The sequence below is a fragment of the Sus scrofa genome, chromosome 5 (genome assembly GCF_054392235.1).
Source record: "Sus scrofa isolate SSC_HxYL_T2T_F1_AM1 chromosome 5, Sscrofa_HxYL_maternal_Yorkshire_Landrace_v2.0, whole genome shotgun sequence".
Taxonomy (NCBI): domain Eukaryota; kingdom Metazoa; phylum Chordata; class Mammalia; order Artiodactyla; family Suidae; genus Sus; species Sus scrofa.
Genome location: NC_139387.1, coordinates 106,164,961 through 106,190,234, shown reverse-complemented (window position 1 = coordinate 106,190,234; position 25,274 = coordinate 106,164,961). Strand labels below are relative to the sequence as shown.

Sequence of the window (25,274 nt, the reverse complement as noted above, 5' to 3'; positions counted from 1 at the left end):
TTTACATTCCCACCAACAGTGTAGAAGTGTCCTTTCTTCTCCACACCCTCTCCAGCATTTGTTATTTGTTGACTTTTAAATGATGGCCATTCTGACAGGTGTGAGGTGGTACCTCATTGTAGTTTTGATTGGCGTGCATGGATCTTTATCCTCAGGCCAGAGTTTTTATCGATGGTACTTTTACTGAAATGCTCAGTTTAGAAATTCTAGGAGTTGACTTTTTTTTTTATTGTTATAACAGTTTTTTTTAATTTTTTTATTACTCAGTGAATTTTATTACATTTATAGCTGTGCAATGATTGTCACAATAAAATTTTATAGCATTTCCATCCCAAACCCCCAGCTCATCCTCCCACCCCCCAAACCGTCTCATTTGCAAACCGTAAGTTTTTCAAAGTCTGTGAGTCAGTATCTCTTCTGCAGAGAAGTTCATTGTGTCCTTTTTTTCAGATTCCACATGTAAGTGATAGCATTTGATGTTGGTGTCTCACTGTCTGACTAACTTCACTTAGCATGATAATTTCTGGGCCCATCCATGTTGCTGCAAATGCCGTTATTTCTTTCCTTTTAATGGCTGAGTAATATGTTCAACGTCACTCATTATTAGAGAAATGCAAATCAAACTACTGTGAGGCACCACCATACACTGGCCAGAATGGCCATCATCAAAAAGTCTACAAATAAGTGCTGGAGAGGGTGTGGAGAAAAAGGAACCCTATGACACTGTTGGTGGGATTGTAAATTGGTGCAACCACTGTGGAAAACACTATGGAGATTCCTCAGAAATTTACAAATAGAACTACCATTTGATCCAGCAATCCCACTCCTGGGCATCTATCCTGAGAAAACCATGACTCAGAAAGATACATGTACCCCAGTGTTCACTGCAGCACTATATTCAATAACCAAGACATGGAAACAACCTAAATGCCCATCGATAGAGGAGTGGATAACGATGTGGTCCATATACACATGGACTATTACAACAGTTTTATTCAAGCCCCTTTGTGTTCTGGTGGTGAGACCAGGCTGAGATGGTCATTACACTGCGATGCAATGAGAAATTTAGCCATTGAACCAACCCTGCTTGGCAACCCAAATTAATAATTTATAGCACTGGAAAAAAAAAAAAAAGAGCAAAGAATAAAACTTAAGTTTCCTTCAGTACTTTTCTATTTTTAAATCTTGTTAACAAATCACAGTAACTTCAGTCCCAAAGCAAAATGGGCATTCAAGGACACGGGGTCAGCCCCTGTGGACAGGACCCCGGAACAGGGAAGGCCTGGGGATGACAACTAGAGGCTAATTCCTGAGAAGTAAAGCCACTGTGTTGGAGTTCCCATTGTGGCTCAGCGGAAACGAATCCATGAGGATACAGGTTTGATCCCTGGCCTTGCTCAGTGGGTTAAGGATCTGGCATTGCCATGAACTGTGGTGTAGGTCGCAGACATGGCTCAGATCCTGCGTTGCTATGGCTGTGGCCTAGGCTGGCAGCTGTAGCTCCAGTTGGACCCGCCCGTAGACTGAGAACCCCCATATGCTGCAGGCATGGCCCTAAAAAGACAAAAAACAAAACAAAACATTGTGTATGTCAATTTCCACTTTACCTAGCCTTAAAAGCTCTGGTGGGGAGGAAAATCCCAAAGAAAGCTTTTCTGTCAATTAAAGAAAACCTATTGCCCCTAGAGAGTTAAAATTCTTCTTCTTTTTTTTTTTTTTTTTTTTTTTTGGTCTTTTTAGGGCTGCACCTGTGGCATATGGAGGTTGCCAGGCTAGAGGTCTAAATGAAACTGTTGCTGCCGGCCTATACCAGAGCCACAGCAAGTCCAGATCCGAGCCGCGTCTGGGACCTACACCACAGCTCCTGGCAAGGCGAGATCCTTAACCCACTGAGTGAGGCCAGGGATCGAACCGGCAAACTAATGATTCCTAGTCGCATTCATTTCTGCTGCGCCACGACGGGAAATCTGAACGTTAAACTTCTTTTCTTAACCCGCTGGAAGGTACAGATACGGTCTCAGACTAAATCTGTGTGTGTGTGTGAGCATGTGTCTGAGTGTAAGCATGAGTGTGTGTATGTGTGGGCCTGTATGTGTGTGTTCAGGGTGGGTAGTGAGGGAAATTAGAGCAGAGAGATTACAAATTCATCTCTCTTCTTTGCTACAACTGGGTACCAAGGGCAGGTAGCTGTTACAGCAAAAGGCAAAAGCTTCCAAGGCGGAGCTATCATAAGGCTTTCAACCTGCAGAGGCTGAGAGCGACATGGGTGGAAGCTGCAGCAAAGAGCAGTAATGGGCTTATTTATTTACTTTTTTAAAAATGAACCTAAAGGCAGCTGAGAGTTCATTGATCTCAAACCCATTTTTCTCCTCGATGAGCAAGTCTGTGTTCAAATATGTTGTGATGGTACAGACCCCAGAACCCCTTGTCCTTGCTTTCTGCTCCACTGCGTGCTGTGGGCCCCTTCCTGTCTCTTTTTCTGTAATTAGCCCTCCGAATCTCCTTAAGGATGGTATTAAGGAGTTTTGGTGAGGCTGAAAGTCGTGTTACGAAAAATTTTGAGATGTACAGAAGTTCTCTTTGCAGCTCTCACTGTTACTGTGCCATGACTAAAATTGTCCTCACGGTTCAATACTGTCTTTGTAATCGATGGGGAGCAGGATTGTATAGAATATTTTATCTCGTAAATACCCAACCATCACCATTGTCTCAGGCTGGATAACCAGGTTAATAACCACTTCTTCTCATGGAATCAAAACATTCCTGGTGTTTTGAACGAGGAATGTTGTCTTTATTTTTTTGTCCTGGTCATCTGGCCAAATTCATTTCCAGTGCGAGGCTAAAAAGAAAAAAAAAAAAAAAAATCCTGAAATGTGACTTCCCAAGCCGAGGTGTCACATAGCAAAATTTCTTTCCAAACTCGCTTCATCATTCCCCCCTTTTCATCATGGCCAGACCTGACTTACATTTTATTTGAGATACAGTTGCTGTTTTTAATTATGTGTGCAATTCCTTTGTAAGTGGAGCTTGTACTACAAATTTTCAGGCTGAATAAATAATATACTATGTGTTCTGTTTCAAAAGTTGTTTTATCGCCTATGGTATTTTAGTAAGTGGCTTAAAGTATTTCCATGTTTTGTCCTGAATGATAATTTGTCTTACATTATCACCTGGGATATATCTTCTCTAGTCCTAACACCATTTTTTTGCAAAGTGGTGGTGAAGTTTTCTTAAACTCTTATTAACTTATGTCTTAGCAAAAACAAACAGACAAACAAAATATATCTATCTACTGAAAGGCACAAGTCTTCACTACAAACAAATTGCATGCCCCTGGCAGCTACTAATTCAAAGCAGCTTTTGCATCCTATAAGAAAGTTTTAAAACTCTCTGAATTATAGATTTAACTTAATTTGTCCTCCAAATAAATGAAATAACTGTTTTAAAAGAAGGAAAGAGGAATGGCGGACAGAGGAGAAGGAATAGATCTGTCTTAGGAAGCCAGTGTTTTAGTTTCAGATTTGCAGTCCCCGTTCCCTGCTGCTTCCACCCCCGGTGGAAATTGAATGTCACGTTTGGGTCACGGACAAGGACGGCGCTGTCCAAGACATTAAATGCTCTCCAGGGTCTATCCGAGATGGGTTCACTCTAGCACAAAATTCAGTCTACTTGTAGTTAAACCCGACTGCTTTTTCTGTCTCTCTGTCTCTCTCTCTTTTTTTTATGGCCGCGCCCATGGCATATGGAAGTTCCTGGGCCAGGGACTGAATCCGAGCCACAGCTGGACCCTGTGCCACCCTGGCTGCTTTCTCTTAGTGGGTGGTTTCCTCCTTCCTTTTTGTCTTTCCCAAAATATCAATAAACTTGATGGAGTAGAACATACCACGCTGCCATATTTTCTAAAGTGTTTTTTAATGACAAAGTTGTTTATTTTTCGAGGTAGCAAGGTGGAAAATATTTTGTTTCCACCCCAGCGTAATAAACCAGTGACACCAGCTGGGCAAACATTTATCAACTAAAGTAGGTGCTAAAGCTGGGTGAGATGCCCCAACTGAATCTTGATCGTGTGTTAAGAGCCTTGTTTTAGTTTATGGCAGATATTTTCAGAATTACTAGTGAGGCTACAAAGCAGTGTCAACTAAAGTCAGTCAACTGAAAACTTCTCTCTTTTAAAATGTAGGTAGTCTGCGTTCTGACACGTCTCTGCTCTTTGTGGAGGGTCTTTCTCGAGCTAGTGGTGGAAGAAAAGCAGTTAGACACATCTTATTTCCTCAAAATGTTTCTTTCTTCTTGCCGTTGTTTCACGCTCACTAAATGTATGGTATATTGCCAAAGAAATCTGTAAGGAGAAAATGGAAACCCCAGGCAAATATGCCAGAGATACAGCTGTTCATCTGCTGGCTAACTGGAATATTGACAAGGTCGATAATGCATTCAAGACTTTGGAGCTCAACCTTCAGAGAAGTTAATGGCTCTGTCTTGACACTTAAGGCTGTTGTCCATTGTATCAATAATTGGTTTCCAAAAGGTGAGGAAATACAGCCAAGGAAGCAGGAAGCCTGGGAAATGTTTTTTCCACTGTCCACTCCTCAGCCTGACAAACACATCAGCAATACCACGACGGTACCAAAATATGATCGCTACCCACCAGGCCTCTTAAAATTGCTTTCCAAGGCTTAGAGATACGGTGGTTGGGTGGTGGCGGGGGAGGGGTTCCAGGTTAGAAAAGTCCATTCACTTTGATGGCTGAGAAGTTACACCAGTGTGCGGGGGACATGTGCTTCTGATTTTAGGGGGTATTCACCAAAACATTTGATTTTAATATTTATTTTAAAGGTTTCTTATTAAAAATGCGATTAGCACGGCAGATAGTCCATGGATATCACGGTTCAGAGCAAGGTAAAATACAATAAGGAAAACAAAAGAGAGGTGGTTTAAAGGAGGATATTAAGTAAATTAGTGGTACAATTAGTACGTATGTGTGACAGAAATCATGAAGGTTCTGTATACACGACTTAATGAGTGAGAAACACTGGCTTACGCGTGACTGTTCTAGAAGTGGTGTCCTTCTAAAGAGAAGATAAGGCTTCACTGAATCCCAAGATGTGGAGTGTTCCTGAAACATGCTTAGTGGAGCCCTCATCTCATATTCTATCAAGTCCATCTCGCCTGAGCTGGTGTGTTCCGTCACTAAATGTATCTAACCATTCTTCTTTCCACAATTTTTCTTTCTTTTCTTTTCTTTCCTTCCTTCCTTCCTTCCTTCCTTCCTTCCTTCTTTCTTTCTTTCTTTCTTTTTTCTTTCTTTCTTTCTTTCTTTCCTCATAATAAGTATAGATCAAGTCTAAATTCTTTGGTGTGATGATAATTTGAAGAAATTTATTCTCTGTCTTCTTAGTTACATTTTACTTGGATAAAAAGCCTGTTTTCTTCAAATTTCCCCATGATGGTTCCAAGATCCATGTCTTTATTTGCTTCTTTGAATACTTTCTGGCTTTAAGGTCTCTTCCCAAATGGTTTCTTAGTGTTAGGTGACTTGGATAATTTACTGCATCTTTCTGAAAATGAGGCCATTAGTTTAAATTTTAAAACATCCTAAATGTAGATGCTGAATTTCAATTCTTCTGTTATCAAGTCTCTTACAAAAACTAATTATAAGTATCTATCATCAGTATTATTTTTGTTGCCAGTATGTATAATAACAACAATCCACAGTGAAACTGAACTCCTTCTGGAGTTGGGACTTGAACCCGGCCTTGAACCCACCATCCCTGATTTGGAGGCGACTCGAACCCACTGTCTTTTAGTTGAAACTGCTCACCTGCTGTCAGGACTCACCGAAGCTCAGGTTCTTTTGTCTCATCACAGAAAGAATTCAGTGTGAGGCAACGTGACAGGCAAAGAATGAGTTTGTTAGGGTAGGAACCTTGTGAGAGGTGTAAGCCAGCGGCAAGGAGCTCAGCCTCAGAACAACAAAGACTGCATTTTTATAATCAAAGAAAAAGGAGGAGAGAACGCCTTCTTCCTCTTTTGGGGATAGACGTTCGTTCCTCCTTTGTATCTCCGTGGTCCAGTTAGGACCGTCCTGGAGCTATTTAAAGCATACATATATGTTAGAAAAAGTGTGGGCATATGTACCAAATATGGTAATTCATCTCAGCTTTCAGTGTAATGTCCCTTTTCATCTTATTTCTTTCCTCTGTCTTGGCTACATGTGGAAATATTGCTCCTCAAGGACCATTAACCCCTAACTTCACGTAAAAAGATTCAGACCCCGTGTCTATTGTCTTGTGTTTTGACTCTCAGGGTGTGTAGCTTGAGAGTCTGGTGCTTGGATGGGCCTGGTCTTCCTTCGTGGTAGTGGACACTGTTGCTGGGTGACTGGATTTTTGTTCCTTAAGGGGTTATTGTCTTGCAAATCTCCCCAACTCCCGTAAAATTCCCTCTTTGTCTTTAAGCCCCTAGTCCTGGTGGGATTTCTACACTAACTTTTTAATTATCCTGCTCTACTTCTATCTGTAGTAACAGGGAGAATAACTAACTGTAATACACACTTATACTAAGGTGTTTTGAGTTTATTTTATCCTCACTGTAGATACTGTAGCTTTTACTTCTGTATTATATTATTTTTATCGCTATCTGAGTTTGCACTTGATTTTTTTTCTTCTCTCCTTTGGTAGCCACATCCCACCTACTCATTGTTTTCCTTTTTTTCTAAAATCATCAAGTGTTTTCCATGCAGATGTGGCCGACTCACATCTTCCCATCCTGTAGCTCCTACCTCTGAGCCCAATCTTCTTAGGTCTAGGATCTAATCCTTATGCCTATTAAATTGAACTTTCTTTACTTGAGGTGGTCGTTGCGTTCTATCAGGATCTGTTTGGATATTGCTCACCGTTGACCTAATCATTCCTCTGCATCACATGGTATCAACACCTTCTTTAAAAAAATTAGACATTATTTCCCATCTAACTTTGTTTTCCTAATTGGGAATGTGATACATACTCAGTGTGGCCATCTTTGGCCAGATAAATCGGTTCTGTTGGGACACTAGTATTTAGCCAGTTCTCACTGCTTTAGCAATTGCACCTGGTACTTAACTCTTGCCTCCTGCCCCTCTGAGGCTTTCCTTGTCCTTGACCGTCCTTTGCCCTCACAGGAGAGCACCTTGACCTCCCCGGGGGACCAGCTCCCTAAGGTTTAGTGTTGAACATGGCAGGTGCCCTAGAAAACCCTGTCCCAACACGACCCATTCTCTATTAGTTGCTAATATTTTGAATATCATCCCTGAGTATAACATATGTCATATGTGAAATCCAGAGCCATGAACTGATCACTTACCTTAATTACAAGGTCTCACACTCTAGATTATATTTGAGGCCCAGGAGGGAATTTAGAGGTAGGTTTTTTTTTTTTTTTTTTTTTGTCTTTTTGTCTTTTTTTAGGGCCGCACCCATGGCATATGGAATTTTCCAGGCTGGGAGTCTAATCAGAGCTGTAGCTGCCAGCCTACGCCAGAGCCACAGCAACATGGGACCCATATGCTGTGGGTGTGGCCCTAAAAAGACAAAAAAAGGGAGTTCCTGTCGTGCTCAGTGGTTAGCGAATCCGACTAGGAAACATGAGGTTGCGGGTTCGGTTCCTGGCCTTGCTCAGTGGGTTAAGGATCCGGCATTGCCGTGAGCTGTGGTGTAGGTTGCAGACGCGACTTGGATACTGCGTTGCTGTGGCTGTGGTGTAGGCCAGTGGCTACAGCTCCAGTTCAACCCCTAGCCTGGAAACCTCCATATGCCACAGGAGCAGCCCAAGAAAAGGCAAAAAGACAAAAAAAAAAAAAAAAAAAAAAAAAAAAGACAAAAAGAAATTTAAATGAGAGGTTTTTCTGTGTTAACTGGGTGGGCCTGGTACAATCACAAGCGTTCATGCAATGGAAAGAGGGAGGCAGGAGAGTCAGAGTCAGAGAATCGAGGATGGAGGCAGAGGTTGTGTGATGGAATTAATTGCTGGCTTCAAAGATGGAGAAAGAGCCCATGAGTCAAGGAGTGGCTTCTATCAGCAGGAAATCTGTCCTGCTGATGTGCTGATGTCAGTCCAGTGAAAGTCCTTCTGGATTTAAGGCTCTGGAGCTGAAAGATGATAGTTTGTGATCTTGGCCCTCCGAGCATGTGGTCATGATAGCAAAGTAATAATCACCTCACCTTACGTTACAGCAATGGCAGGAAAATAACACAGGCGCTGATATCTCTAGTTGAGGTTGTACTTCACCCCTTTTTCTTTGGCCAACAGTTAAGATGATCAAGCTTCAGATCTTAGAGTGATAGGTGCAAACCAGAAGACAGAAGAAGCAAAACTGGTTTTGACGTGCCTCCCTCCCTCCGTCATTGTTGAGGTGGGAAGTCTTGGCCTTACGTGTGGTTGCTGTTCTCGCTCATCCATCTGTCTATTCAAAATTTTCTTCTGCTACGCTGCTATCATTTTTTCCCCCTTATCCCTCTTCTGATTACTTAGTTTCTAATCTGTATAAATATACATTTGTCAAAAAGGACAAAAAATAAGACTATGTGAGGTTAAAAATAAAACTCCAGTTTCACAAAAACTCTTGATGACTATTCCTGAAATCCCCACCACCGGCCCCCCAACACCCCACTGAGATGCGATTGGGACACATGTTGTCTTCTTATCTTAACAGCAGCTTTTATTCTTAATGTGAGTTATACTTGGAAGCTGGCTTGCCTTGGGGTAAACCATCTACAGAGGTCTATTTGATGGAAAATAAGTACTAAAGCCGAAGCTCAGGAAATAGGATGGATTTAAAAATTAAATGACTCGATTCAAGAAATGTACAATGGTGACTTCTCAGTAGAGTTTAAAAATGTAATTAATTTTCATCAGAGTTCAACTCTGGAAGTGGAAAAACTATAAAGAATAGTTTGGCATTATTTTAATAGTATGTTTTTGAAGTTGTTATTTAAAGACTGGCAGGCTTTTTGGTCAATAGAAAAGTCGATAAATGCAGAGCACTCTATGGTGAAATCCCTTCTGTTCCAGACAGCTTTCCAGTATGTTGTGCTAATTTAGCTTCATATAGATCTTTTAGGCAGTGCTGTTCATTGCAAAAGAAATGACGTGGGCCAAAGGGAACTGACTAAAACACAGTTGTGCTGCTTTATTATACATTGTTTTTCTTTGAGAATAACCCAAATCAATTAATTTTTTTTTTTTGTCTCTGTGTGTGTGCGTGTGTGTTTATTAATTGCAAATGAAATGGGGGCAAGGGCCTCCCCAGGGCAGACATTTCATAGCTGGAGATATTGACGTAGCAGAAGCAGCACTAGAATGCCAGTCCAAAGCTCTGATTTTTTCCTAATCCTGCTCCTTACTCACTTTGTGATATTGGATGAGAGTCTTTATTTCTTTCACTAAAAAGATGGGCCAAGCATTTGTGACATTACACGATGCATATAAAAATATGCTGAAAACCAGGAAGTTCTGGATGTACATTAAACAGTGGTGGTTCTTATAATAAATCTCATCCTCATTCTTCTTACTTCCTTTAGCCATTTTGGGCGTTTGGAGAGAAGCACAGTCTACGGCTGGTGTGACCAGTGTTGACTTGATTGTGGTGACGGTGTTGGTGTTATGGTGTCCGCATGCCTCTGGCAGCCATGGCTTGATTTTTCTGTAGTTGCATTACTCTTCTAATACCATTTTCACCCTCAAAACTACTGATGTGCCGTAATCAGTGTAACAACAGTGTTGGTCCCAGAGTAGTTGCTTGTGAGCATCATGTAGATATGGAAACTCTTGTTTGAACGTTAGGCTTTTGCTCGAGTGCACTTCCCACCATGATGATTTTCAGCATGTGGAGCCCATTAAGCCATGTTGGAGCTGGATTCACAGTTTAATGTGTTAACACTGCATCTGTTTCTACCCTGATGCTAACACCTGGATCAGTTTAGAACTTATGTAGAAGTTTAAGATGTGGTCTAGTTAATTTCTGAAACAACTATTGATCTTTCTACGTGTGAACCCCATGGTCTTTCACATTCCAGAGGAATTCGCTCCCATTTGAACATGCTGATACCTGTGTGTGCATTCAGAATAGGAAATAAAAAACACATGCCGTCCCCTCTAGGTGCTTTATTTTCACTTAAATTCAGAGGGGTGACAATGATGAGATTATTCTCTTTTTTTGCCCTTTTGAGGGGAGATGGCTGGGAAGATGCCTTGATGCTGTGCTCCTCTAACCTGTATCAGATGTTCATTAGAATGAATAGTTGATGGATGATTTTTCCTTTCTGCTTTGTCAAAATGCATGCATAACATTCATGATGCCATGAGTATGGCATTGATTCCTCTTGAGAGCCCTGAAGTGGACAGGGATTAAAAATGTAAGAAAGGTGGTTCTGTTACTGAGACGGCATGCCTTATCTCTGTGGCTGGCTAAAAGCAGAGTGCCAGTTCACTGGAGCTCTGAAAAATGACTTTTCCCGATGACCTACTGCCTTTTAAAGACCACAGAATTTGGAGTTCCTTTTTAAAGTGGTGAATGCCCTTGGAGAGTGGTAGTACAGATAGAGCCCCATTAGAAATACTGAACTTCCCTCTCGGTTGTCCTCGGAAGAGAAACCATTGGAAGGCAGGACCAGTAGGGCATTGGAATGCCTATTCTGTTACCCTCCCCAAGGCAACTTGTAGCATTAGTTTTTCCGCCACAGCATTAGAAGTTCCTGGGCCAGGGATGGAACCCATACCACAGCAGTGACCCAAAGCGTCATAGCGACAATGCTGATCCTTAACCTGCTATGCCACAGAATAATGTTAGTTTTCAATGTGAAAATCCATCTGCTATGGGTGGAGTGACTGCGATAGAGCATGTGACATCGTCTTTTATTTATTTATTTTTTTTAACAAGGGGATCACATTTCTGATCTTATACTTTTCTAGATTGTATTCCAGGCCATCTCCAAGTATGGCCTATTTACTGCCACCTGCATAGGGTGGGCTTATGGGAAGAATATAAAGAGGACTTTTGCAACTACTATGTTGACTTTGACTTTTTGTTAGCAAAGATAAAGATAGATAGATACGGATGTATACAGACACACACACACATATATACACTTGTATAATTTTAAGGGTTTATATATGTGTGTGTGTGTGTGTGTGTATACACACACATATTGTCCTGCTTTTTAGAAGTTGCTGTCTTTGAAAATGTGATGATGTATGTGTGTGCGTGGATTAGAAATGCCTGGAGTAATCCTTTTCCTACTTTGTTCAAGGAAAAAATAGGCTTTGGGAAGCTAAAAGAAGACAGTTTGCAAATCATATTATGGTTTTATTAGAACTGATCATTTATCACAAAGAAATACCCAAGCTGAGCTTCTTTGATGATATGCAGCCGCTGTCCATCTGATGAGGCTGCTTCCCAGAATATCCTCATTAGGCTGTGCGCTGTGACATAAGTTGTGTGCCGTTTTTTCTTTCTGTCATGCTTCTGGATCCTCTCGCCTAACCTCGCCGTCACCCATTCTCCAGGATGAGTTAGACTGCTGTGAACATAATTGTTCTGCTCTTAGACTGGCTCATGGGCTTCATTTAGGATGAATACAGGCATGATTTCATGTGGGTGCAGTGGGGGAGAGAGGCGCAAAGATGCTAAGAATATGCCAAGAAAAGGTAAAGGATACCAGTAACCCGATGCCCAACCGAGGCTGTGCTGTGCGGTCCAGGGAGACAAGGGAGGTGCTTCATTTGTCAGGAGTTAACCTCCTCAGGTTAATCGTTATTTTATCTTCACCAGGACGAGCAGTTTATAGATGAAATCATTGAATCATGCCGTTGGTATGTTCAAGAGGAAGCATTTGAATCGAGATTTGGCTAACTCTGAAGCGTACGCGTGTGTGCGTTTTACCTGTAGCATGGATTTTTGGAGTTGCTACAGATAAAAGGTCTAGGTGGTTTTTTTTTGTTTGTTTGTTTGTTTTTTAACAGATTGGAGTCAAAAATGAGGTCTGTTACGCTCAGATTCCTCTGATTAAATGCTATCTTCTATTCCTACACTTAGGTTCTGCTTGTTCATTTCATGACTTGTGCATTTATTTAATCAGCGTGGTTACTTGTCTGTTGAAAAAAACTCCTTTTATTTGGCAATGGACAAGGTGATAGAAATTATGTGTAGGGAAGGTGGTGTTGGTCAAGACTGAATAAAAATGGTCTGTTTTTGGGATTTCCAGTCTTATGGAGGATTTGGCAGTTTTAGATACAGAGGGCTAAAACAGACCGTTCTCATATCCAACTGTTCCAAGTTTGAGGATTTGGGGGGTCAGCAAAAGGCTAGAATATACCATGCTTAAAATTCTTAAAGGGACATGTGGGCGTTTCATAATGTGTCAATAACCTGAGATCTGAGAACGCTGGTAGTTTTCATGATTCAGCCTAAGTGCCTACCATGTGGTTTATGTAAAGGGCGACAGAGCAAAAAGTGTCAGGGCTTCCTGAAGTTTTATTTTTTGATTTTTCAAGTTTCGTCAATGAATTGGACATCTCTATTGGGAAGTACTCTATTCTGGAATGCTGATACATTTTAATGGTGGCATTAGTATCTCTTTCTCTCCTCATTCTGGGATGAAATATCTCTGGCCTTCCATGTCGACTTAAAGACTTGCGGTGGTTTGTGGACCAAATGTTGAGGCCGTTGGTATAGGCTCATCTGTGTTAGTTTTCAATTAGAGTGCTTTCCCCTTTGCCTATCTGTTTTTCATCAGGGCTCATATATTCTTGGGTCCAAAAAGCCTCTCTGATTTAGCTGTGAGGCTGATTTTATTGTGGGGATATCTGTGTATCCTGTCATCACAGACAGCCCTGGTGAAACTTCCCCTCGTGTGTGTGTGTGTGTGTGTGTGTGTATGTGCGCGCGCTCAGTATGTTTAAAGTCTGATCTTTCTCAGATGTATATGTGTGTATATAACTATTTTATAGCTGAAAAGGGATGCAGGCAGCAACATTTCTGCCAGAATATGTTTTCTATTATATTCTGTACTATGAAATTATAGGTTCGTTTTTGGCTTTCGTAAAGCTCCCTTTTTCACCCATCACTGGAGGACAACTAACACCTTCCTTTGACTCACGTTTTCCAAGACGCCTTAGTGCTCAAAGAGGACTTTGTTTTTGAAATGCAGAAATTAAAAGAATATGGCACCAAAGCATTTTTTATAGCTTTATTGAGTCTTGAGGGCAGATATATGGATTCCAGACGAAATGCAATAATAGACGAGGATTTTACTTTCAAATCGTCTTACAGACACTTCTTGGGGGAGATTTATTGCCCGTGGGCAGGAACAGAGCTGCTCCAAAGGTGAAACGGTAAGTAGTTTGGAAGGCAGTGTTCGGGGTTCTTCTCGGCCTCTCTGTAAGGATGTGCTCTTCTTAAAGACCTTAACCCATTCCCGCTTAGTTTCTGCTTTTACAGCAGTGCTGTGAGGATAAAATAAGATCCTGTGTGTGTGTGTGTGTGTGTGTGTGTGTGTGTGTGTCTGTGCTTTGTAAGCTTTGTGATCCCCATGCAAATATGAAGTAGCACTCGTGTTTTATTACGTGTCTTTTAGTGTTAATGCTCCATGGACATGCTCACAAACCCTTTTCCCCATCCCTGGTAAAGACTGTAGACAGATCCTGGCAGAACTGAGAATCAGATACCTCTTAAAATACGACGTATATGCACAAAGCAGTTCAACCCCTGTCCTCAAAAAGGAGAGCACCAGCCATCGTACTGGACAAATGCAGCTTTTGGGGGCCATCCGGTTTCCCCGGATCTCTGAAGGATAAAAGGAGAGCGTGTGCAATTGTAGGGGACAGGCGCTGTGGTAGATGGGGTGTATTGGTTTGTTAGAACAGCCGTAGCAGAATAGCGCCCGTGAGGTGGCTTGAGCCCCAGAAATGTATTTGCTTACGGCTCTGCAGGGTGAAAGTCCCAGGTCAAGTGTGTGTGGGTTTGGTTTCCCCGGAGGCCCCCTGGGCTTGTGGGCGGCCGCCTTCTTATTGGTCTGCACATGGTCCTTTCTCTGTGCGCACGTGCCTCTCACGTTGCTCTGTGTCTGAATTTACTCTTCTTCCGAGGGCACCAGTTAGCTGACATCAGGGCCCAGCCGAGAGGCCTCATGTTAACTTAACGACGAGGAACTGAGATGTGGATGCCAGGGTGGGTGGCTCTGATCTGTACCGATCCAGTTGTCCCAGGCCGGTCTCCTAACCTCCCTCTCTCTCTCTCGTCCACATCGGCTTCCTCATGGGGGGTGACAAGGATGCACAGGGGTTGTGAACGTGAACACACACGGAAAGATGTCAAGTCGTGATGCGCGTGCAAGGTGGGATTGGAACCTGAGGACGTGTAGGGATCCATCAGCAACATGTGGAAAATTTTAAGTAGAAAAGACAAAGGATCATTGCAAATGTTTGGCGAGAAGAAGTTTCTTGGCTAGGCTCTTTGGCTGAAGGAGAGGTGCGGATAAAGAAAGGTGATTTGGTTAAGACTTAATTCAGAGAGGACAGGAGTTCGGCTTAGAGATAAGCCAAACATCTGGATGATGTAGCTCCCCCCGCCTCCCCACCCCTCGCCTCTTTTCTTCATGCCTATTCGTCTCTTGGTTTAAAACAATTTCCCCCACCTTCCACGGTCTGGCAGTACTTAGTGGCTTCTCAAGCGGTGGTTACAGCCGGAAGGCCCTCTTTCTGCTTATCTTAAGTGAAGATTTTATGACCCCTCCTCAAGTTTTTTTTTTTTTTTTAATAATACTTGAGTAGTTGGGAAAACTTCCATGTATTTTAGCATATCGGTTCTAAAATTGCTACAGCACATTTATATGTGAAGGCAATTTTTTTTTTTTTTTTTGGTCTTTTCAGAACCGTACCTGAGGCATATGGACATTCCCAGGCTAGGGATCGCATTGGAGGTGTAGCTGCCGGCCTATGTTACAGCCACAGCAACTCAGGATCCAAGCTGCGTCTGCGACCTACACCACAGCTCATAGCACCTCTGATCCTTAACCCACTGAGGCCAGAGATCGAACCCACATCCTCATGGATCCTAGATAGGTTCGTTACCGTTGAGCCACAGCAGGAACTCCCAAAGGCAAGTATTTTAACTGAAAAGGTATATTTTCAGCTTGCCACGCCTCCCTTTTTAGAAGGCATTTGGATAATAATCAAGTCCCGAAGCGCAAAAATACATCATCTTTTATTCTGTAAAAGCACCTAAAACAAGACCATGCACAAAATAGGTGTTCTCGGAATCTCACGTGTGTTCTCTTTCTTGAATTCTGGTGTCTGATAGAGCCCAGTCATTTTTGAAAGCTTTGAACTTTCAAACTTTGAATTATATACCTATCATCTGACACTCATTTCTTCTCTTTAAAAAGTCAAATATTTGTAATATTTTTAAATTAAAAAAAAATTATAAGGAACCAGCCATCCTTTAAAACATCCATCGTGACGGGAACGTAGTATGAACTGTAAGAAAACCAAAAATTGTTCGTCATCTTTTTATAGAACTATGAATGTATGAAAACCTCCCAAACCGACTGAAATTCATGCAATACATTAAGGAGTGTGCTAAAGTGGTTCGTATACTTGGAGTCAACTTTAGAGAGCAAAAAAGTTTCATGATACCTCTTCTAGTGGCTACTAAGTTCAAGTCTGGAAAACTAGAAATAGAGATATATTCATTCATTAAGCTTTTACAGTGAGACTACCTCAATTTAGAGCAGTGGGAAGGAGGTGAGTGGTAAGTATGATATTTTATGTTAGGGAGGCATGATATGGAAATAGTGTCCCAATAATTGTGTGGAAAATATTAACTTGTTTTTCATCATGTAAATTGCCAGGCAATGAAAAAATTTTCAAGTTGTTATAAAGCTAATATTAAGGTAGAGGATTATTTTAATCAGGAAATGAAATGCTTGAAGTGTGGTTTTTGTGATAATCGTATGCTATGGATTTTTGCTTTAATCTTGCAAATGTTTTTCATATTAGTACTTTTTAAAAAATGTTTAGGTAGGCATTCCTGCTGTGCTGCATTGGGATTGGCAGTGTCTTGGGATTTTGGTTTGATCCCTGGCCCAGCACAGTGCGTTAAGCATCCGGCATTGCTGCAGCTTCAGCTTAGGTTGCAACGACGGCGCAGATCTGATCCCTGGCCTGGGATACCATAGGCCACGGGGTGGCCAAAAAAGAAAAAAAAAAAATTTTTTTTTTTTCTTTTTTAGGTAACTGGAATTTTATTTTTAAATCATCAGTTTTCTTTTAAATGGATGATTAATTTGTTTTCAGGGTTATTTAAAGTTTTTGTCTTGCTTATTTCCTGTAGAAACTCTGAAAAGGGCAGCACTGATTTATTTGGGAAGCTAAAGATATTTATGTAGCCAAGATTCATCCTTTTCATTGTCTCCCACCAAGACGAGAGTTTCTGGGCAAACTCTGTACTTGGGAAACTCTGAGAATGAATCAGAATCTCCACCAGCTCTGGGGCTTCGTTCAGCTGCAGCTGGGACCACATTTAATCAGAAGCTTACTTTCCTTGTTTTTGGGGGGAGCTGGAGAGGGTAGCTGTGTCAGATATGGCTCGTCAAACTCCTTCATTGCCTATAGGCAAAACTCCTACAGGGATGGAATAGGGGGTCCACCAAGAATATTCCTTTAGTTATAAGGCTGAGCATTCTTAGACCTAGGCCCTATTTCTTGGATGTCTGACAGCAGGCTCTTTGTTATTCCTGCAGCCTATTTTCATTCAGCGTCTTGTCAGCGACAATTTGAATTTTTTCAAAAGTGCCAGTTGCTTAGGAAGGGAAATCGCCCTCTCTGCCAAGGAAGGGGTTTACCGTCTAGTAGGGGGAGAACGAGATGTAAATAAGCGGGCATTCCCGTTGTGGCTCGGTGGAAACGGACCTAGTAACCATGAGGACAGGGGTTTGATCCCTGGCCCCACTCATGGGGTCAAGGATCTGGCATTGCTGTGAGCTGTGGGATAGGTCACAGATGAGGCTTGGGTCTGGTGTGCTGTGGCTCTAGGCTGGCAGCTGCAGCTCTGATTCGACCCCTAGCTGGAGGACTTCCGTATGCTGTGGGTGTGGCCCTAAATACACACACACACACACACACACAAATGGAAACAAGCAAGTGTGGGAATGTTTTATGTGTGTAGTGATCAATTCATGCCTAAAGCATGGTGTCTTCCATTTCTGTGGGGACCTAGAAAGCTAACACTGCCCCCACCAGGGCCGCACCCTACACCTGAATTTACGTGCCCCGCCTGAAATTCCTCTCGGAATCCAAAATACATTGCTTATCCCCATACTAGACAGGCTCTAGGATGTTGCAGTATTTATCTCTTTTCCCTGCCCTGGTAGCTAAGTATCTGCTTATTAGCTTCCTACATCTAATTGCGTATCCCTAAAGAGGGGCTCTAATGAAGGGATTATAGGTTAAGTGGCAAGTGTGTGCCATAGTCATTTGGGTAAGCCAGTTAACCTGATGATTTTTCTCAGTTAATTATCACTGAATGAGCAGAGCCTCGTGTGCACAGTGAGTGAACTACTTAGAGATGAAAGTGATAATGCCCTATATGCTGAAAACAGTGATTTTTCTGAAAGGTGAGTGCAGCTTATCAATACCAATCACATAATTAGAATTCGATTCCTCAAATAGACATTGAATGCCTGCTCTGTGCAAAGCTCCAAAAGATAAATAAGATGCTTTTCCATGTCTTTGGAGTTCCTAGTGTGTTGGGGAGATAAAGCAAGTTCTAATAAAGGCAGTAGCTGAATCAGACCTGAATTCACTGGGGACTTGATGTCAAGACACATGTCTCTCCATCCTAAGAAGGACAGTCAGACAAGACAGAGTAATGCCGCTGCACCTTCACTCCAGCCAAACCAAACTGTTGTATATTTTTAGATCCCACGCTCACCACCTTCTCTCCTGCCTCATGGTCTTTGAAAATACTGACCTCCCGTCGGGCCACATTCTATCTAGTTCCCGTCCTCCTCCCTTTAACTCCTCTGTGAATGTGGACACCCTTTGCTGAGTCTTTGCCTCTCCTCCTAGTCCGTTTCTCAAAGGCAGTGCATCTGTTTTGCTTACCATTCCATGTGCAGTGCCCTTGACGGAGTCTAGCCCATCACTGAATGAAAGAATGAATACATGAGTGAGCGAATACTTTTCTTAAGACAGAATCAGTCCGTTTTGTTGAGCTGTGATTTTCAACAGGGGATAGAAGAGGGAATATTAAAGTCACCTCTGCCCCAATTTCACTGCCTCTATGTCCTCCTCCTCCTTGTGACATGTCTTCCACACATCATGACACTTAAAATCCCTGATGATTGTAGTAAGAAGCCAGTGCTATGAATGGGAATATCCAAGCTCGATGTCCAAATCGAGCATATTTGCAATGATAACTAGGAAAGACTTCAGGGAGGCGGGCCTCACAAACCAGCTTTGGTGATTGAAGCATATTGGGACCGATAGAATGGGTTGAAGAACTGCAGCCCAGGCAGAGGACGGGACAAAACGGTTCCAGCAAAGGCCTAGAATCTGGGAAGTTTAGTTGGCATTAGGATGCATATGGAGACGTAATGGGAGATTGGCCTGGAAGCCAAGATGGGAATGGCTGTGCCTGGTGGCCTGGCAGGGTGTTTATTGTGGGAAGCAGTAGGGCATGATGTGAGACTCTTGAGAAGCAGAGTGATGGTAGTTCTGTTTCGGGAAGTGTCTCTATCCACAGCCTATGTCGTGGATCACCAGGGCACTGAAAGCAGACAGGATGAAGATTTAATTCAGTTTCGCCGATACGTATTCTGCGCCCAATATGAATTGGGCACTGGGAGAAAATATATCCTTTCTGTATGTCCAGCAGTAGAGGTAGGAAGTGATGGAAGCCCAGTTGAGGGCAGGAAAAGAGGGGAGTGGAGGTGGATTTAAGGGAGACTCGTCACTTGGGTTTTTTCCTCTGAGGTCCTGACCAGCTTAAAATATCCTCAGCTAATTTAAAAGGAGATACGGAGCAAAGAGAGAGCGCGCGGCCCTCCCGTACAACCACGATGTCAGTGGTGGAAGAAGGATAGTACTTAATGAGGGCCTTGTATGAAAAACCACATGGTTAGTGAGGAAAATTCTTTGAATTCAGTCTAACTAAGTCTAAGGACAACTAACAATATGCCTTGATAATTACACATTGCAATTTTACATCCACTCTTGGTTGCAGGTGGTCAAACTCAGGCAAGAGTAAAGGGCATTTATTGGCTCATTTAGTAGTGTTAGCTTCAGGTATGATGGGATCCAGCTGCACTAGGAACTGCCTCTTTGTGTCCTTGATCTGGATGTGTGTGTGTTGTCTTCCTGCCTAGGCTCTATCTTCAGCTCTTGAATAGCTCTAGGATTTCATCTTATTCTTAAAGAAGATGTCCTATCTCAGTAGATTTTTTGCGCTGTATTGACTTGGCTGACAGCTAAGTCAGTCCTTGTGGCAGGAAATGAGGATGGGGACGGATAGGCACTAACTGACCCAATCTTCTGACGACCTTTCATCAAGAGGTGAGGACCACCACCCCACTCCACGACACGGACTGAGAGTGGGTGTGGCCTGTTCGTGAAAGGAAAAGCAAGATAATATCAGCTAGAAGAAGGGCCTGGAAAAGCCAATCCATGACCCTACGCTACCTAATTTTCAAACATTTTAAGCGAACGTTGCCTCATTTGATTTTCAGCATCACAGTTTGTGAGAAATGTTGTTATCTGCCCCCCATAGATAGAGAAGCTATGCTTCAGAGGTGAAGGGGCCAAAGGTAACACACCTGTTGTTGGCGGAGGGACCAGGACGTCACCATTCAGGTGTGGCTGTCACCTGGGCAAGTGGACATGTGGGCTGGCGAGCAGCGCCCAGGCTGGAGGTGTCGCTGGAGAAAGGGTCTCTTGAGATGATGACCCGGCGTGGACGGTAGAGCAGGAGGGTCATGGGACGGAGCCAGGAGAGAGCCGTCCCCATCTGGGAGAAGGATCTGGAGGAGATGCTGGCCGAGGCCGTCGGAAAGAGGTCGTCGGAGGGAGAGGAGGGGAATGAGAAGGGCACTGCGTTAAAGACCAAAGCGAAGACTTCCTAAAGGTTTATTACTTTGTGCTGAGAGTGTCATTAAAACTTAAAGGAATTTTAGGTGAAAAACTCATAGCCTAGATTTCAGAGGCTGTAAACAGGGAGAAAGAGCATGTGTCTGCGGTGACTGGTGTCGAGGGCAATGGTAGTTATAATGATCCCCGCAGATAATGTGTGACGTCTGTCACACATAACACGCGCCTTTTGCTCACTAACTCATGTACTCCTCAGAAGGATCCTCGAAAGCAAGGATCGCTCGTAGCCTGATTTTGCAGATGAGGAAACTGAGGTATGGAGAGCTGGAGCCGCGCTCTCATAGCCTGGGCTCTGGTCCGGTTGGCTCCAGAAATGAGTTTCTTACCCACCACGTTTCACTGCCCTTCCTGGGCATCGGGCGCATGCTCTGCTGGCAGGTTGACAAAGGCCATTCTTTCTTCCTTCTGCTGCAGGACCAATGTCAATCCATCACGTTAAAGGATTTTTTTTTTGTTTTTTATTTTTATTTTTTGCTTTTTTAATGTAAAGTTTGGCCTTTCCTCACTTTTCAGTAGAACAATTTGAAAGCACTGGGGAAGAGGGTGCCCTTTGATGTTTGCAGAATCTCAGCATCCTTCGTGCCCTGAAGGACCCGTGGTCATCATTCATGTGGGCGCTGGTGACTGAAAAGGTCAGGGGACAGAAAAAAGAGCAGCCAGAGAAACACACACAAGGACAGTGGGGACGGCAGTGTTGTGTCGTTCATCAGCTTTGCAATCGCGTTGGCCTTTTTGAAAAGAAAAATCATAGGGCAGCCAAAACAAAGAGCCACACGCGAACAGAACTGAAACCAGGCGAGGCCCTCCCTCGAGACGTGAGAGACAGGGTATCTCCGCTTCCAAAGACAGTCTCGGTCCTGTGTTCCCCGGAGAATTCGGCCTCCAGTTGTTTCTCTTTCACATCTGCTGCTTCCCTGTTCTGCACCTTTCCTGGAGTGGAAACTGTCTGAATTCCTTCTTGTCTTTCTGAATGTTCATTTCCAGCTCACAGAAGAAACATCAGAGATTACATCAGCATGCAATTTTGTGTTGCGTTAAGCTGTTTCATTAGCTGAGAAATCACTGGCTTCCCTCTTTCCATTTTTGGGCTCGTGCGAAGGAAATGCAAAGAGATGAGACTGTTCTGTTTGGTGTTCACCTGGTACCTTGACTTCTTCTTTTGCTGGCTGATGATTCAGGTTCCATTAAATCCCTTTTGGTTCGTATCTTTCTTAATATAATGTGAGGGATGCGTACTGGAGCCCTTATCACTGACTTGCATGTGTGACCTGAGTTATACACTAAAGCCCGGGACAATTTAGTCTCGCTTCGTGTTCTTTTGTTTTAACATTCATTGCGTAAATAAAAAATCTGCCTGATCAGATAACGCCCATCAGAGAATTTTATCAGACCGAAGTGGCCCTTAGTGGAGTTTGTTTTGAACAGGGGTGAGGTGTTCCTTTGCTCTTTCGCTTTTGTTTTATTAAGTCTGTTTGTCGTTTCAGTTTTTTTCGACAAATGCAGATTTACGGCTGTGCCTCATCCGAGGTTTTTGTCACAGTGAAATTATGACATTGGTTAGTTTCGTTCTTGGTTTTGAAGTTCTTACTTTGTGAGAGGTAGACGTAGAGTATATTTTGTTGGCTGCTACGGGTTACTGGATTCATTGCTATGGGTGTAAGGAACTCTGGCAGCTTTTGACAGATTTTTAAGAGCAGGTTTTTTTTCCTTTCCCTCCAAAAATCTTTACAGAGTGAGTTGTGGAGCTGAACTAATAGCATGTAAAAACCTGGTTTAGGGGACATGCTTTTCTCCATCCTGTGTAGATCTGCGGCTGAAAGGGTGAAGTCCTGACCCAAACAGCATGTGCTTTCCAGCCGTTCTTGCTAAATTAGCAAAGCCTTATCCCAGAATCCTTTGCTGTGGGGCTTTCTGTTGCCCTGATTTTGGTAACATGGATGTTTCTGCATTGATATTAGAGAAACGCACCTCAATGTCTAGGTTAATGTTTAGGAGAGGCCAGTTGGCTTTTCCTTCTCAATGGCTTGAAATCAGCTTTCTCTGACAACGCTGTTTGGCAGTTTGGCAGTTTTTCATATTTCTTTAAAATTTTAATTATAAGCCATCAAGTCTTGAGCAATTACTTCTGGGTTAGTCTCTTGATGAATGTCATAACAGGGTGTTTTAATTTAATGGATCCAGAATAACATCTGTTTCTAATATTTTAAAAGCCAATTTATATGGAAATTCATTTATATACAGTAAATACACGGAGACTTGTAAAAAATCAAAATCAAAATAGAAAATCAAACCACTGTGATACAGGAGGTCTTCTGTTAACAAAAGATTTCACTAACGAGTAGACGCAGCTTGCACGAGCTAACACCCCACATACTGCAGGTTAAACAAGATAGCAATTTTTTTTCTCATAAACTCACACAGTTAGCTCAGGGCTGGTATGGTCAGCCGTGACAGGGACTCAATTTCCTTCAGTCTTATTGCTCTGCTGGACAGGACTTATATTCCTAAGGACACCTTACAGGTCAAGGCGCCTGCTGGAACTCCAGCTATGACACCTGCTCCAGCAGGAAGTGGGCAGGGGTGGAGGCAGGAATCCCTTTTAAGGGTATTTTCTAGAAGTCGTGTATAGCACTCAGCCACTGTTCCTACCTGGCCAATTATTAGTCACATGAGCATATTTAGCAGCAGGGAAAGATAGGAAATAACATTTTTTTCCAGATGACTATGTACTCAGCTAAAACCTGAAGATCTCTGAGTACGGGAAAAAGAGAGTATAGGCATTGGTTGAGAACTGTTGTCGTCCTGAGTATTTTTTAAGACATGATTTTAACAGATTTTGTTTTTTTTCTTGAGCATCCGGAAAAGTCAGCTACTTTTCATAGGTAAATAATATACGTAGAAGAACTAGCACAGTATTTGACAGAGTAGATAATCAGCTACCGTTCATGTAGGTTGGTGTGTTTTTACTCTCACCCCCAAGTATAAGTAATTTCAGAGGTGTGGATGAAGCTGCATGTAATTTGGGACTTTTCCTAAATCATAACACTGTCTTTGTAGAGTAACAGCAGTAGCTGCTAAGAGGCCCAGACGTCTTTGTACTGGATCTCCAGAACACGCATGTGCCTGGAAACCTTTGCTCTTTGCTTTCCTGCGTAGAAGAGAAGTGCACAGTTACATGTGTTAGAAAGGTGGAATGTTGGGTCCTATTCTCTTTAAATTTATTTCTAGTAGGATGGCTAGTTCTTGCTCTCAGTGTATCATCTGCACCCTTATCACCAGGGACTTTGCTTCTTAAAAATGCAAATTCTCACACCTCCTGTCTCCCTGGCCTCTGAAATCTGCAGTACTAGGGCCACGAGGGCCGTTGTTTGGTAGCTGCTTTATTAAAGCTTTAACCCCTGATAGAAACTGCATTTCTTCCTCAACGATATTTGCCCTCAACAACGAAGAAAACTTTTGAGGAAAAGAAACGGAGCCCTAATGGAGGTGCTACTGAGCACACGGGGGAAGGCCTGGCTTCAGTCTGTATGCAGCGCCTTCTCTAAGACTTTGGTGGCATTAATCTCATCTACCTGGAATCCCATCGTAGAGCCATGTGGTGACAAAGCAAGGGCATGATAAAGCTGGGAAGGAAGGTGCTATTTTAGCCGCACGGTTTAGCAACACGTATTTTTTTTTTTTCCTTTCTGTATTTTACATTTGCTTTCTTTTTTAACATTTCGTCTTCTAGCCGTGCCATCAAGACAAATCAGGACCTTCTCCCTGAAACGCCGTGGACCCACATTTTCTACAATGATTTTTGGGGGACCCTTCTAACCCACAGTGGCAGCCACAAGTCCTACAGGCCACTCTGCACTCTTTCTTTCCGCCTGAACCATGCCATCGGAGGCTTGAACCCCTGGAGCTACCATCTCGTCAATGTCCTACTGCACGCGGCCGTCACGGGTCTCTTCACCAGCTTCTCCAAGGCTCTCCTGGGGGATGGATGCTGGACCTTCCTGGCTGGCTTGATGTTTGCCTCGCACCCCATCCACACGGAGGCGGTGGCGGGCATCGTGGGCCGGGCCGACGTGGGGGCCAGTCTCTTCTTTCTCCTCTCCTTGCTCTGCTACATGAAGCACTGCTCCACGAGAGGCTCCTCGGCCAGGACCTGGGGCTGGTTCCTGGGGACCGGACTGTGTGCGGGATGCAGCATGTTGTGGAAGGAGCAGGGATTGACGGTCCTGGCGGTGTCGGCCGTGTATGACGTCTTTGTGTTTCACAGGCTGAAGGTGAGAGACGTCTTCCCCACCATTTACAAGGTAAGTGATCGTGGGTGCTCGAGGGTGTCTGCGTCCTCTCCTTGCTTCTTCCCTTTGCCCTGTTGAGAAGGCAAGTGCGTTCCCTTCAAAGAGAATTTCCACTAAGTTCCCCTCTGGTCTCCACGAGGTGGAAGGGACCTCTGCGGCCTTTCCCTGGTAACCTGGGGTTCAGTCTCGGATTTGTACATCTCGGGTTTCTTAACTCATTTTCATGATTTCCAAGGGGGTGGAGAGACAGTTCTGCCTTGTAAAGAAAAGGCACTTTGCTGTTTATTCATCGGTACTCCTTTTCGATGTCGGCCCCGATTCCCCATAATCCAATACATTGCCTCTAATACGTCTTAGAAAAAAATAACACCGCTGATACCAGAGCTAGGTTAACTCTAGAAAGAGGAAGTCCTCTGCCTTTTGCTAATAGTACTTTTCCTGAGCTGACTTTGGAAAACAGCCGTCTCTGCTGTGCGCTGGGAACTCACATTCTTACCCAGTGAGTCATATTCACCTTTTCCTCGTGGGGGGGGGGTGTCTAATAATAGAAAAGCCCAAACAGAAAGTGGTTAGTAAGGGCTTTGCCCCCAGGCCAATTCAGACCTCTGCCTCAGGGCTTCGGGGTTGTTCTTCTGTGTTCCCGCAGGGGTTTCGGATGCAGTGTTGTTTCAAGGTCACGGGAGCACTTTCGCATGCCCTGTGCTTCAGAGGACAGGGCAGTTTTCCGCTGGTGTGTTGGGGGAGGCTCGGGGGACAGATTCGTCTTGAGAACCAAGCTCCTTCCCATTGGCCCATCCTCCCTCGCGC

General features: G+C 43.3%; 1 protein-coding gene across 50 annotated transcripts in view; it reads left to right on the top strand.

The window, feature by feature from the left end:
• TMTC2 (transmembrane O-mannosyltransferase targeting cadherins 2) overlaps positions 1–25,274 on the top strand; it is a 949,512-nt gene that overhangs the window by 138,173 nt on the left and 786,065 nt on the right. For all 50 annotated transcript variants that reach the window (XR_014804529.1, XR_014804552.1, XR_014804560.1 and 47 more), the window contains exon 2: positions 23,909–24,479. Coding sequence is in view for 1 of the 50 variants with exons in the window: in XM_021093031.2 (XP_020948690.2) it covers positions 23,909–24,479 (571 nt within the window). In the remaining 49 variants the exon portion in view is untranslated. The remainder of the gene's footprint in view (positions 1–23,908; positions 24,480–25,274) is intronic.